Genomic DNA, 15813 nt, shown 5'->3' on the forward strand with positions numbered 1-15813 from the left:
TCAAACATTTTCATATGCATCGGTTCATATAAATGTTTAGCCAGATAGACATACACTGGATACATAAGGATGCATCAAAGGGGCCCAGCAACAATTTTTGAACGCGATTAAGATGTGCTGCGAATTGGACCCGAAAGTTCCTGCAAACACGCGAGCCTAACATTATAGTGAAACACGCATCATTGAACTTGAAATTGATTTTCAAGGTCAGTTAGAAAGCGCACACCGATTGCTCAATGAAGGATGCCATCCACTCAAAATTAACTGGGTCGTATGCCCCAAAACACATGGACACAGATATTGGCTGATTTGAGCATCGTGTCACGACACGCTGCGGCCACCACCATAAGTGTGCGCAGGGTTTCCCTTCAGGTGGCAGAGGTTACGTAGGTCAGGTGGCAAAGGTACGCAAGGGCTGACCTTGTGCCCCACACCTGAGTTGCAGTGCCCCCCCTTTTCTATTATGTCAATGTATCAACTTTTCCCTGGGTGCCGCCATCGTCCTCTCTGAATATCGGGGTTGATTTTCAGTAGGACAAATTTTGACATGGATGGTTATGTTATAACTGGCTTGTGCGAATAGTAAATTTTATGTTCGAAGCGTACCTGAAGCAAATAGTGATTTTGGTTGAACGATTTCAAGTCGAATTTGGATAGTATATGACAGTATACATCACATTTAAAAAAAAAGGGGGGGGGGCATATTTCTCATGACCTGGCTAACCTGCCCAATACTTTTTTAAATATTGAAACAAAGCCCGTGCAAATGCCATTTTTTTTTTTTAGAAGGAAGTGGAAACAACTTTGAATAGTAGCAGGATTTGACTTTCAGTAGAGTGCAAGTGAAAACCTGTAATACAAGTTACGCTTTAGAATTTACTTTACTTTAAGCATATAGGTCGGTATAACAAGCTTTTTAACTTTAAAAATAATAAATCCATGCGAGGGTAATATGTTCATTTATAATGCTGAAATAAGACTTTGCGGCAGTGCATATTTTCCCTGAATAGTAGGCGTTTTCATCACTTATCAATCATTCACTGCAGTAAAACCATCTTTACAGATAAAGTGATGCTTTGGGCTAGTTGGTTTTGCCTTATGAAGTAGGAGCAACCTGATATTGCCACATAGCTAGCGCATGAATGGTGAACCATCCTGTGGACAGAAGACGACAAAGAGGACTGGCCTGCCCGCTGTGCGTGCATTGCTCCGTCTTGACCCTTCCTTTATGGCATACTGATTGATTTGATTGATATGTGAGGCCTAATGCCCCAAAACCACCATATAATTATGAGAGACGCCGTAGCGGAGGTCTCGGGAAATTTCGACCACCTGGGGTTCTTTAACGTGCATCTAAATCTGAGCACACAGGCCTACAACATTCTCGCCTCCGTCGGAAATGCAGCCGCCGCAGCCGGGATTCGATCCCGCGGCTGTTTATGATATACTATCATTTTCTAGTGGTTCCTCAGATTCAACACTTACTTTAGCATACATTGGTAGTATTATATTTGTACGCGCACTACAAAAGCAGCTTCTTACCAAAATCAAATGTATCATACTTCACATCAAAGGAGCACTGACATCAAATTTCAAGATCGCGATGTGCCCATCATTCAATCACTTGGTATGCATAGGTCTTCTTGGCCAAATTCGAATGGCGTCCGTCGCGTCGAAGTGATTTCATTTCAACGTCACACAGCGTAGAAAAAAGGAGAAAAAACGAAAAATAGACTGCCCTGCAACATCAACGCTAGCGCTACGTTTTCGGTGTGATACATTCCACAAATACCAACCTGAGTGACGATACGCTAGTAACGATGACGTCGACGATCTCCGAGTGTGTTTGGAGTAGACTCCCAGCCATGCTCTCACTAGTGGCTCTCCTTGCTGTGCTGAAGCATGTGTGCGATTCGTCGTGTCGCATCGATTGATTTTCATTGTGCTTTACTGCGTGTGAGTACGATCATTCAGAGCGACAATGTGTGCCAGAGTGACAATGTGAGAATGTCGGGGAACCGCTGCATAGTGACAACCTGCAAATCGAGGCGTGAAAAAAGCGGAAAGTGCGTGGCGTTTGATGCCTTACCAAACCATGAACCTCAATGCAGCCAGTGGGTTGACTTCGTACGCGCCATTGAACAGAGAGACTGGACGCCTGTCCAGAACAGCCGCATTTGCTCCCTTCACGTTGCGGCGAGCTGCTACAGGGTAAATCCTGTGTTGGCGATTCAGTTGGGTTTCACTGGCAGTACGAGGCCTCTTCTCGAGGCCGGGGCTATTCCTACCGTGTGCCCTGCTGCAGCTGAAAGCAGCGATTCACTCGCCAAACATCCAACACATGAGATGCGCAGTTGGTGTTCTTGAGCTCCGACTGTACGGCCGGGACTGATAAATACATTGCATTTAACGTGGAGCTTGTCAAGCAAGGATTGTCCCGAATCGCGGCGTTACCCAATTCCAGGTCGCTGTCATCATCACTTGCCTATGTTGACCGAGATGCCGCCGGGCACAACGATGTTGGCGACAGAGGCATGTCTACGCCTTCAGATACACAGGTGGACTGACTGTAAGAGCGCTCCTAGCAGACGAAACGCAAGTGTGACTTCACCATTTTTTAAGAAAGCAGCACCAGCTGTGCAGCAGCCTCGACGTGGCCACAAGGTAGCGCTGCCAGCACAACAATTTGGCAGGCTTTCCACCCATTTTGAACCGCATTCAATAGCAAATATATTAATCAATATTACAGATACTACTTCATCACTCAGATCCATTTTAGGTCGGGAATCACTACTAGGGGCTCGATAGCTACTCGTTGACCAAATATCTTGACGGGTAAATTTGATGTCCGTGCTTCTTTAACATTTGTTACTAATAGTAGTCACACGCCCAATTTATTATATTAAGCAAGAAGAGACCTCCAAGGGTCAGGGTTGTCAGATAGAAGTGAACGTCTCCTCTTACCCTGGAGCTTCTCGATGACATCATCTTTCACAGCACTCAAGGCCTCATCTCGAGAAACCTGCAGAGACCAAAAACAAGAGCTGCTCCAGATTTATTGCCACAAGAAAATAGGTGACACTAAAGAACCACAACAACCGAGATACAAAAAACACATTTTTTAGCAAATTGCCCACAAATGAGACTCACACACACACAAAAAAACAACAAAAGACAGCTTGACAGAGATGGAGCACAGTTTGCTAGAAAGCGAACCTTAACCAACTAGCATAGCTTTCAATGCTTGTTATACAAGAAATGACACTAAAACTTTGATATAATGAACCTGGATATAACGAAATATCGGCCATAACAAAATAAATGAAGAACAGCCTTGCAATATATATAGTGTTTAAAATATGCATCTATAACAAATATTCGGATATAACAAACTTATTTTTGTGTAAGACGCAACTTTGTTATAATGAGGTTGGAGTTGAGTGTTCCGATTCATTATAGTTATGCCACTGCCTGCAGTGTTACGAGACAGTGTTAAGAGACCCAGATGAGAGTGATCTGAAAGATCATTCAAGTGGCATATTCAATAACACTGGCATAACGAAAAGACGACGGGAGCACTAGGAAACCCTCACAACACGAGCGTAAGAAATTACAAAGAAAAAAAACCTAAAAATGAAACAAACAATTGTAAACTCAAAAAAGAAGCGCCTTACTTTGTCGTGGTTGGAATCAGACAGTATGTCCCGCACACGAATTCCAGCCAACCTGCAAAAGAAATAACCAAAAGTGCCAAGGTTCAAATTTGACACCAACTTCGTAATTGCAATGAATGTGGGTCAAAGGCGAGAGCGTATATATAGCTTGTCCTTAAACGCATAAGCAGTGAAAAACGCATCAAGACATCTTGACTACTTGAAGGGGCCCTGCAACACTTTTTTAAGTAGCCATGGAATGAATTCATTAAAAAAGCTTATCGCCTCACGAATTCACTGCCGCGAAAATATTCAGGATCCATCCAGTACAAGCGAAGTTACAAAGATTTGTCGCACGCTGAAATCACACTCCCTCTTCTCTCGTTCCGACGAAAGCGGTGGAAGCTAAGCAGGGAGGAATGGGAAGTGCGAAGAAAATACGTTGTGCGCACCTCGTGAGCTTGAGCACTTTTTCTTTCTTTTCTTTTTCCCCTCCAAATACAGTGAAATCTCGGTAGAATGAACCCCACATTAACAAACTTTTCAGATTAACAAGATTTAAAAAAATCCTACACCGACTGCTAATAGGTTTAATGTAAAATTATTGCACTACTACGTACTTCAGAATACCGAACTTTTCAGAATAACGAGCATTAATTTAGTTCCACGTTATATTAACAACGCCTCAGTACAGTCGAGCCCGACTGTGTCGAACCCGTTTATATCAAATTATCCCGTATATCGAACAATTCCTAAACACGGTAAGTTTACATTGAGAATATATAGCAAAAGTTACTGTTTTATCGAACTAAAATAGCAACGACAACTGATATATCAAACTCCATGTGCCTCAAAAGTGCCCCAGCAAGTTGGCTTTCCCTAGCGGTGGCGGGGAAAACTGCCGGTGCCACCCTAGAAAAAGTTGGTTAGACCGGGTTGTGCGCGGGCGAACATCCCCCTCCAAGAAATGATCCTGGCCCGCTCGCAGCGCTTACGGCCAATCAGAGGCCGTCGTGCTTTCTCCGAGGCGCGGAGGCGGTAGAAGTGAGTGCCATTTTTTCTTTCTTTATGCTTGTGTGCCTGCTGCTGCCGATTCAGCGTGGTCTGTGGTGTTGCCTGTTGGTGCTCTGTGAACTGTATTGGCGCGCTGTCATCATAGCTTGTGCAAAGAGACAACATTTGCCGTTCGCCGCGAAACTGGAAATCATCAATCGGGTTGAGCACGGTGAAAAGAAGTCCGACGTCGCCGCTGCGTACAAAAATCTAAGGAGCACCTTGAGTACTATCCTGAAGAACAAGGCAGACATTAGGGCCAATTCGGACAAAAGGCCAGGTGCCCGTGGCGCCTGATGTGTGCGCGCTGCTGTGCACGAAGATGTTGAAGCGGCCGTTTACAAGTGGCTTGTGGACGTTCGGTCGCGAAACATCCCGGTGTCCGGCCCTATGATCGAGCAGAAAGCCAAGGACCTTGCTTTTCTGCTTGGCAGGAATGATTTCCAAGGCGGTTCAGGCTGGGTTCAGCGGTTCAAAGAACAGCATGACATTGTTGGCAAAGCTGTTACAGGTGAAAGCAGAGCGGCGGACCTGGACAGCGTAGAAAAATGGCTCGAGGAAAACTGGCGAGATATCACAGCAAGATATAGAGCCCAAGATATCTTCAATGCGGATGAAACCGCTCTATTTTGGCAAATGTTGCCAAACAAGAAACTTGCGTGCCGTGGCGACAAGACAAGCGGCGGCAAGGCAAACAAAGCTCATGTGTCCGTGCTGTTGACAGCTAATTTAGACGGATCGAAAAAGCTTCGACCTCTGGTTATCGGGAAAAGCACGGCACCCCGGTGTTTTCAAAATGTGCTGTCGCTTTCAGTTACCTACCGAGCAAACTCAAAAGCGTAGATGACCGGGGAGCTTTTCAGCAGATGGCTATCGTCGTAGAATGATGATTTCGTAGGCGAAAATCGCAAGGCGTGCCTGCTCGTGGACAATTGTTCATCGCACCACAGAAGACGCGGGAAGATGTGGAGGGGAAAAAAACGAAAGGGCTACTTTCTTTTCTTTCTTTTTGTTGAAACGCCTACGCTGCAGCTTTACAAGCGAGCACAGAGGCGAGGGCAACACAGGAGGGCAAGGTCAGCGAGGCTGAGTGGGAGTTGCGGAGAGGGAAGCATGGGCGCGGAAAACCTGAGACAGCGAGAGAGCAGAAAACGAAACACGAGAAATTTTTTTTAGCACTTTTTTTCGTAGAAAGAGGCAATGACAGCCGTGACGCTTCGGTTTTTTGTTTGGAGGCCTTGTTTTTTCAGTCATGTTCATCTCTTTTCGGTGATTGCTTATCGGGTACACAAAGCAAGTCGGCATTCGCACTGTGGTGATACTACAAATGAGCTCATCTCTGCTTGCGACAAAGAAACGGAATGAGTTTTCGCTAAGTGAGACAATGGATATTCTTCGGCAACTGGAAGTCAAAAAGCAGGCTGTTGTGACCAAAGAACTGAATCGCACCACAGAAATGTGGATGAGCTGGAGGCCTTCACACTGCAAAGTTTGTGCTGCTCGTGTCAAAAAGAAGAGAAAAATCACAGACTTCTTTAAAGTAAACGTGCATTTTTTGGTGTTTACTTTTGCATTTGTTTTTTTTCTCGTGAAAAACAAGTTCAAGGACCCACTGTTGTAAAGGTAAGTCGCTTTGGTCGGTAAAAAATAAGTATTTATGGTTAATTTTCGAGCTTTCACTATAACGACCTTTTAGAATAACGAACAAATTTCCACGGTCCCCTTAAGTTTGTTATACCAAGATTTCACTGTATGCAGTTTTTTCAGTGCGATTGAGCATGCACGCGTGGACAAGTCGCGACCTCCCGCGGTGAGCCCAGTAACGACCGAGCGCGCCATGCTCGAATCAGCCAATTCCTGATACAATGCCTGTGACGAGTCATTTTTGAGCTTGTCCTATCACTTGTCGAAAGAAGAGAATGCAATTTTTAGCCTTTTTAGCCGACTTGGAGAATTTATTGTGAATTCCCGGCTGCATGCTGTGCTATAATGTTTGCCTCGCCTGTTCTCGGGAGCCTCTACTGCCTATCGACAGCCTTTTCTGAGCATGCTCAAAAAGTGTCGCAGGGCCCCTTGAAGTGGCACCCCACCTTATCCATGCATTTTCTTGCGTTTGTTCTCTTCCTCGTTGCTGCTTTGCTTTTTACTGCAAAAATTCACTCACGCTGATATGACCCATCATATTTTCCTTCTAAGATTGCAGCTGCCCAGGGCACTGTCAAACTAAAGAAAGAACGCCGTCTGTGGTGTGTGTTTCTTGACAGGAAGCTTAAGCGACTTTTTTTGGAGTACTTCTAAGTTGCGCTAATTTTACTTACTATAGGACGACTCACCAACTAACCCAAGGACATGTTTCGATAAAAAGAAAGAATTCCTTTTCGTGCCTTTCTGATGAAAGTGAAGCACAAAACATTTTTTGCATGCGTAGACTCACAGTCTTGCCGCTTCGACGAGCTCTGCTGATGGAACAAACAGCCTCTCCACAGTGCGCTTCGGCCGGCCGCATGCACTCTGGAACTCTTTGATCTGACGAATGATGAGCTGCGTCTCCTTCACGCCGCAGCGGACTGCTTTCTGGAAGTCCTGCAGGAGCACATTGTCTGCCGACGCTTCGAGCATGACTGTAAAGCAAGAACCGCCAGACCTGATGCAATCAAGCCGCCTTTCGAGCATGGCTTCGTCGTGAGATGAAGTGTACAAGGAGTTTCGAGCCAACATTGCGGTAAAAGAAAATTATCCCAACGGAGATGTCCTACTGTTGAAACACCGGCTACGGAGACAACCGCTTTCGGACCTCGCACATTATTATGTCTTTTTAACAGCAAGGTTGCCTAGTTAAGCCGCAGGTTACGTCATCAAATTTCTGTTGAAAAACCTCGCCCAGTGACGACAACACCATGCATTGCCAACCAACACAACAAAAAAACAAGTGAAGAAGGAGAAGAGATGCGGAGAGGAGCAGAAAATTAAGTAAAATGAAATAAATTAATAGGTGACGTGGAATTCGTGCATGAGTACCCATGGTCTGAAGGCGAGCGCTGTGACCATTTGGTACGCAGGCACTCTAGAAGAACAAGCATTTATGAGAACCATATGATTACGTTGGTGCACATGAGAGAATAAGAAAAGAACAGAGATAAAGAAAGGAAGAGAAACAGACACAGAAAGAGAAAAAGAAATAGGCAGAAAGCAATCGAAAGAGAACAGTAGGCTTGTGCACATAGTGAATTCCAGATTTAAAGCTAATAGGAAGCGAATAGCGATTTCGGTTGAATTATTTGTAATCGAATTCCAATCGTATATGTCACATATCATGAAGGAAAATGGACATATTTGTCACGGCTCGACTAAGCTGCGCAATATACTTTAAAAATTGAAACAAGTCCTGCGCAAATGCTATTTTTGTGGTTAAAAAAAAAACTGGAAGACATAACTTTGAACAGCAGCCCGATTTGACTTTTGGGGGAATGCAAGAGATAACCTGTAAACTATATTACGCTTTAGAATTTAGTATTATTAGAGCACATCCGAACAAACTTTTAAACTTGAGAAAAAAATTATTACTCGGTGTAAAAGTAATATGTTAATTGAACCTTGAAGCGTGGCTTCATAGCGATACTGATTTTGTTTTATTGGATATTTTCATGGCTCAGCACCTGCTCAGTGCAGTGAAACTACCTCTACAAGAGGATTACATGCAAACTAAAGTACACTTGAACAGATGCTTTCACGACTTTGCACTCCTCTACTTCAGTGAAACCACATTTACAAGAGGTTACATGATGACTAATGAACACCTATTTGTTCATTCCGAATACTTCGAAAATCTAACAATTTAACTTTGCATCGAAGCGAATTCGAATAGTACCGTAATATCCGGGCAAGCCTAAAGAGCAGTGACAAAAACAGCACAGCATAGCCAACTGTAGCGTTGTACAGCAAGTAGGTTGGAAAAATAAGTACTGTAAAAACCAGAATATAAGTCGGACTGGAACATAGGTTGACGCCCCAAACTTTAAATCTCCGAAAAAAACTCTCAAAAAATACACAAAGTATCGTGGCACACCCTTACCTTCATAAATACATGGCACAACCAGCTACACTGTGGTGACATTTCTTTTTATTTGGACACTAGTCTTATGTAGTTAAATGCCAGAAGGCCACAAAGTGCTGTCACTCAGAATCGTCTGAACTTGAGTCCAACAACGTCTGTTTTTCACTATTAACATCTCAGAGTCCATCGTCCTCTGTTCCATTCAATGCGTTACTGATGCAGCATTTGAAGAAAAACCGAAGGACGCTGCCTTAGCATAAAGCCCTTCTGCTTCATAAATCAGCGCACCCACGATAGCGATCCCTTGAATTGCACCCTCGTGAGTCCAGAGTCCCGCGCTATCTCGAGAGATTTCATGTGGGTACATTCTGCTGTTACAGGTAATGACCTTGCCACACAGTTCCCGGAGGCAAGTAGCGTTTCTTGTTCAGGGTTCGCTGTAGTCCGTCCACAAAACAATGTTTCCTTTGTTGTTGTTGTAGCAGGATGTGATGTGCCACTTTTGGCTCCTCCAGTATCGGACGCTTTTCTTCGATGCACTGCATTCCCGTTGTGCCGCCAGATTGATGTGCACTTCGACATACTCGATAACTTTTTTCTGAAAGCCTATTTTAAACTACCGTCGACTACCACTCATTTCTAAACGAAATAGAAGGAAACAGCAGACTGACAGGAGATAACCGAGACAAAATGGCACTGCTAGAACACTATAGACCTTGTTTAGCGTTACCCGACGGCACAGCTGCTGATGCTCACAATGGCAGTGGAGGCTTCTGACTTCAGCTGCACATTGTTGCGAAACTTTCACTTTTTTTTTTTTCTGCCAATGAGCGGTATATAAGACCAGAGTCGACTTTCCAGTGTGTTTTTTTTTTTTTAATTTGACCTATATTCCGGTTTTTACGGTAGGTGCGCAAATGCATGCTCCCTGGTTGACTTAGTTCACTATGAGCTCAAAAGCTGCTAACACATGAAAACTCTCGTTAAATGTTTTTAGCCCTCTTACTGTAGTTTAAGGCCAACTAGCACCATATCAAGTTTTTAGAGCGTATAGAAAGCCCAGCTTTGGCTGCCATAGAAGCGCGGGAGTGCCCTTGGGAAACTTGGGAATTGAAAATGGAGCAGAAGTGTCGCCAGAGGCTTGTTACCGAAAGGCCTGCTGCTTGATACAGACCCTTAAGAACTACATCAGTATTGCTCGCCAGGAGTGACCCTTGACAAAGGCATGACCTAGAATGTGTAAATACATTGCATGACCACCGCTACAAGGGGATGCTGAAACATTTCAGGCTGCATGGCTGGACCTACATTATAGCCACGACAATTTCATGATCAGGGCATCTGTTTAGGTGCTGTCTGAGGACTGCTAAGAAGAAAACTAAACCAGACTCAGATCTCAATATAACGAACACAGATATAACGAAATATCGGTTATAACAAAGTAAACGAAAAATAGTCTTGCAATAAATACAGTATTAGAGATAGCCTATAAAATTAATTTTCGGCTATAATGACATTAATTTTCTTCTAATACAGTGAAACCTCGTTAAACCGTGGTTGGCCAGAGCTCGGAAAAAGTACGTACTAAACGGTAGTACTGCTTAACCGAAATTGCGTCAGGTCGCTCCCTTACCTGTCAAAAAAAGAAACCTTCAGGGAGTGCGATAAAAGCACAAAAAACGTGCAGTAATTGATTAACTTCGTGTGACAAAGTCTGTAATCTTCATTTGACGACGCGGCGGCCTAGCAGCATTGACAGCGGCCTCAAACTCACTTATGCCGTGAGCCAGCTTTTCCGCCAGCCCCCTCTTCTCGGCAAATACCTGCACGACGCTGACGCAATGAGCAGCTTCGGCCACTGTTGGACCTGGATCACCCGTGTTGTCGCTTTCCATGTCGTCCTCATCACTATCATTTGGCGACACTTCGAGAACCGAGGCAACAATGGCTTCGTCGGACATGTCCGGCGATGTCTGCACATCGCTGTCTGTGTCTTTGAAGTCGGGGAAGGAAATGCCTTCCCTAACGCCCTGCTGCTCCAGCACTTCAGCTAGCAGAGTTTTGCAAGCTTCGTCTACGATGTCCGAAGTCTGGTCGATAGTGTCACTGGGGTCATCTGCGTCGCTCACACACACGCTGAAGCCAGCACGCTTGAAGCAATTTTGTACTGTCGTTGCTGCAACCTGCCGCCACGAGTATTCGAGGAGGTGAATCCCGCCAATCAGGCCGATGGAGAATATTTTGCCACATTCAATGGTGAGAAGAAATCTGTGCAGCAGATTCTTCTTGTAGAGCTGTTTTACAGCTCGAATGATGCCTTGGTCCAAGGGCTGGCCAATCGCTGTTGTGTTTGGTGGCAGAAACGCCAACTTCACAGCCGTCAGGTTGTCCAGGGCTATGTGCGCCGAAGCGTTGTCTAAAATAATAACAACTCTTCTGTTCTTAGCCGCAAAACGACGAACAATGAGGCGCACGTACTCCTCAAAGAGTTTTGCCGTCATCCATGCTTTGGTGTTGCTGCGATAGAAGACCCCAGAGGGCAACCGGGCGCCTTTGAAACATCTAGGCTTCGTCGACTTTCCAATTGCGAGGAGCGGAGTTTTGTCGGTTCCAGTCATGTTTACGCAAAACGCCACTGATGTTCTGTCTTTTGCATGCTTTCCGCTGGTGCACGTCTCGCCTTTGAACGCGAGCATTTTGTCTGGTAGCAGCTTAAAGAATAGCGCCGATTCATTCATATTAAAGATGTCATCAGGTGCGTAGTCTTCCAAGATGTTCTTCAGCTGACCATTTTGACACTTCTCCGCGCCATCCACGTCAGCAGCAGCACCTTCTCCCCAAACAGTCCTCGTGGTAATGCCGTGCCTCGCCTTAAATCTGGCCAGCCAGCCATTGTTGCGCACGAAGTTGTCATGGTTGAGCTGCGAGGCAAAAACCTGGGCCTTCTCCACGAGCAAGGGTCTGCTGATAGGCAGATTTTTTGACGGTGCAGCTTTTAGCCACTTCACCAGCGCCTCCTCTACATCAGAAAACGCCAAACCGCGTAGCCGGCACCTTTTCGCAGTTGCAGCAGCACTGCCGAGCAACTTCTCTCTGGAATTCCAAATTCCACACACCGTGGTTAACGGGAGGTCCTTTTCGCGTGCCAGCGCCGATTTTTTCGTGCCACTTTCGATAGCACGAATTATGTCCAACTTTTCTATTTTCAGCACTCGATGCTTTTGTCCCAGCTTCGGCATGACGCAAGTACGAAGCAGCACGAGCACACATACACAACACGTGAAAAACGACGCGAGAGCAGTACGGCACGGATCAACCAGAGAACACCTATGCACGGCACCAAAAGAACAAAGAAAGCAAAGCAAGCGCACACCGTGTTTGCGTGTTTGTGCAAAGCGCCATCGCGTAGACAACATCAGAAGCCTAGCCGGGCGAGTGCTTCTTGTTGCAGAAAAATCCAAGAGATGGCGCTCACCAACACAGCCGCCATCATCATCAACACAAACAAGCGAGGCGTGTTTCGATCTCTGGGGCTTGCTGTTCTGTCGAGACGCCCAGTGGGGGACGACATGCCGCGGCGAGTGCATACCGAAAATTGGAAAAACTACTTATTAACCGATACCTACGCGATAAGCTGGTACGGCTTATGCGGATACAAAATGCATTATGTTCAATGGCTGCTGAGTCGGGTATTTGACTTCACTACTTTTAAAACGAAACTACTGTTTACGCGGGTACGGTTTAACGAGGTTTCACTGTATGCAACTATGTTATAACGAGGTTTGTGTGCATTGCCACACCTCCAGCACTGCCAAGATTGCTTCATCAGTACACACTCACAACATACTCAGTCAAAGTGACAATCCGTCACAGTTCACTTTTTTACAGCCTGAAGTATTGATTGGTGCATCAGGTTGATTTATTGAAATGCGGAAACAAGATGAAAAAAGGTTTACTCACCAACCTGGTTATGCTCAGCGCCAGCGACGATGAGGTTGAGTGCGCTCTGCGTCATCTGCCGCCGTGTCGGGTTGATCACCACGTCACCATCGATGAGCCCCACACGGACAGCACCGATGGGTCCATTCCAAGGCACGTCAGAAAGCGAGAGCGCCGCCGATGCTGCAATCACGCGGCGAGCGAAATCACATTTTAACACATGCGTTGCAGTTCAAGGAAACAATGTTGAAAGAGCACATTCTCTGAGCCATTTGTCCATAATTACTAGTACCAAGTAAACATGACGAGAAGCAGGTGAAACAAGAGATGGGTTGTGCTGCCAGTCATAACATTTTTTTTTGTTATAAGAGCAAACATCCTCAGTAGTGAGTCCAACCTCCTTCTTACATATGCTCACCGAGACACCTGCATTTTAACTAACCGTGTGAATTCATATGAACAAAGACAGAAAGCACACCAATTTTTAATCAAAACTGGCCTGCAGTCTCAAACAGAAAGAGGCTGTCAAGTAAAAAATATCAGAGGCCTGAAGCATGTTTAAGTGTCACATGGCTATCGCATGTCAAGGAGAAGCAGTTTTCGCTTCCAAGCATTACTTTTATTCAATCATTCAGTACAGTAAAACAGTTGAACGCCTTTATAAGAGACACTGGTGTAAGAGACTAATGGGAATAAAAGACACCAGAGCGCCTATTTTGAAATAGGTGTTGATAAGAAAATGCATACGAGGTACCCTGCTTATAAGAGACATCTCATATAAAAAAGAAGAATTGCTTCACGGTGCATGTCTCTCATTAAAAGGTTCAACTATACCTTTTCCATACGAGCTTCTCTAAAAGGACGCCCATTCAATAGCTATCGAATCGCCACCACTCTATAGACTCGATGGAGTTGTCACACTGCTACATGGCAGTCTTAAATGGCTGCTGAGTGATTCAGACATTTCTCGCAAACAATTGTGTGGCGCTGCGGATCTTTAGTTTCATTTTCATGTCACCTAGAGCTAAACAATGCAGATTCGCTTAAAAACTTAGATATATCTGTCGATGTTGTTCAAGATATTAGTTATTCTTAGTAATGAACGTGTATTTTGCCTTTAAGCTACCGAGAGGAGAAAACGTGGCGAGTGATACACGGCAAGACGCCAGGACAAATACGAAATCGTCGTTGTTGTTGAGAGTATATCGTAGACTCTAAGTAAATGGAAATCTGTTAAACGGAACTACTGGTTAAATTGAACTATCGCCTCTGCAATGCTTGGTTTCGGGCTTGTATTCTGCACCCATGTTCACCTCTCGGTAATCGGAACTCCTGTTAAATGGAACGCAGTTTGCCCATTTTAAGTGGCAACATTGCTGTATTAAATAATTCACAGCACTCGCATATACAGTCAAACCCTTTCATAGGATACACTGACGTAAAAGACAAGAAGGTGCAAGAGACGACAGTGTGCATACAGTGGAATAGAGGGCCGATAAAAAAAATGCTTACTTCGTAGCCTCCTTATAAGAGACACCTCATATAAAAAACAAGGATTGCTCCCCAGTGCATGCCGCTTATAAAGGGGTTCAAGTGTACTACATTTATAACATACTTGTTGGATTCCTTTTTTCTAATCCTGTGATTGAGCACACTATGAAGGTAAAAAAATGTTGGCACTGTTTCTAATTCCATCACTCAATGAAGACTGAAGTTGCAGTTTTGGGGTCGTCCGTTGACTCGACAGACTACTAACTCAACAGCCTTTGAAACATCTCGCGTAGCAACCAGCACGTGACCAATGCGTCAATAGACTAACGATTGGATGGACTTCCAAACGCTCGTGTGACAAGTACACTCAAACCTCAATATAACGAACCCAGATATAACGAATCATCGGTTATAACGAAGTAAATGAACAATAGCTCTGTCATAGATACACCACTACTAACATATGCTTATGACAAATTTTCGGATATTACAAAGTGTTTCCATGGCAGGCGTGACTTTTTTATGATGATGTTTGAGTGTATAAGCCAACAATGCGGCACGGCTTACCTGCATTGAGACTCACGATGTCTGGGTCATTTACCCCATCGACGGCGAGCAAGTTGCAAACCAGCTGAAACACAAGGGTAGAAACGTTGAAATTTCATCACGTAATCGAGATTTATTCATCTAGCATTCAATTTTTTATGATGCATTGAATAAATCATTCTACGTTTGCATGTAGAGTTGCTGTATCGTTTGCTGAAAGCGCTTTTTGCATGCTGTTGCATCAATTCTAAAAGCACTGTACAAGAAAGAAATTCAATTATTATTAACTTGACTGTATTTTTCATGGCGAGCAATAACTTTCCGTGCCCAGTGAACTAAAATACGTATCCCCCTGCTACAATGTAGATAAAAAAAACTAAGGAAAATGAAAACACTAGGGCTTTTAAATGTAACCTGTAACTTCGTTATCAACTAAGAGAGCACTAAAGTGAAGAACTCTGCATTACCAGTAGACTTTCACTCAACAGAAATCTCTTAAAGGGGCTCTGCGACACAATTCGAGCACGCATTTTTCATCGTTTCCTCTGGTGCTGTGGAATGCACTTACGTTGTTGTGCAAGTGGCAATGCCGAAATCGACGCTGTTTTAATTTTATTTCATGGGATAAACTATCTTAATTTCAGCCTACGGCAACACACATCACCTATTTTTGTTATGGGAAGTGACGTCATGTTATGTGACGTGGCAGCGAAGACCCTTCGCTTTTGATTGGCTTGACTCGACAAGTAGCGTACAATATTCGTCTGGTAGTAGGTAGGCTACACGAGCGAATGGTAAAAACAGCGAAAATCCTTTTTATTTTGTTTCAGAAATAAATCATTACCGTTTCTAAATTATGTATTTTCAGAACAACAAAGATGGTGCTTAGTCTGCAGACGAGGCTATGGTACGCCAGCAACTGAATGGAAAAGGTGGAAACGCATGCCGCGTTTTTAGCCAGCCAGAAATGCGACAGGCGATGGGCACCAGCGTTGCCGTAGAACGCATCTTTCAAGCAAGCCAAGAAGTGACCCCACCCAAAGCGTATTTGTGTATATTACACAGTGTGATCACAGG

At 44.5% G+C, this 15813-nt stretch overlaps 1 protein-coding gene across 1 annotated transcript in view; it reads right to left on the reverse strand.

Moving 5' to 3' along the window:
* Positions 1-15813, reverse strand: part of PNPase (polyribonucleotide nucleotidyltransferase 1) — a 48913-nt gene that overhangs the window by 25767 nt on the left and 7333 nt on the right. The window contains exons 5-9 of the mRNA XM_037418629.2: positions 14758-14821; positions 12721-12882; positions 7141-7327; positions 3675-3726; positions 2965-3022 (exon numbers count right to left, since the gene is read on the reverse strand). Coding sequence (XP_037274526.2) covers positions 2965-3022; positions 3675-3726; positions 7141-7327; positions 12721-12882; positions 14758-14821 — 523 coding nt within the window. The remainder of the gene's footprint in view (positions 1-2964; positions 3023-3674; positions 3727-7140; positions 7328-12720; positions 12883-14757; positions 14822-15813) is intronic.

Source organism: Rhipicephalus microplus, chromosome 6 (genome assembly GCF_043290135.1).
Source record: "Rhipicephalus microplus isolate Deutch F79 chromosome 6, USDA_Rmic, whole genome shotgun sequence".
Lineage (NCBI taxonomy): Eukaryota > Metazoa > Arthropoda > Arachnida > Ixodida > Ixodidae > Rhipicephalus > Rhipicephalus microplus.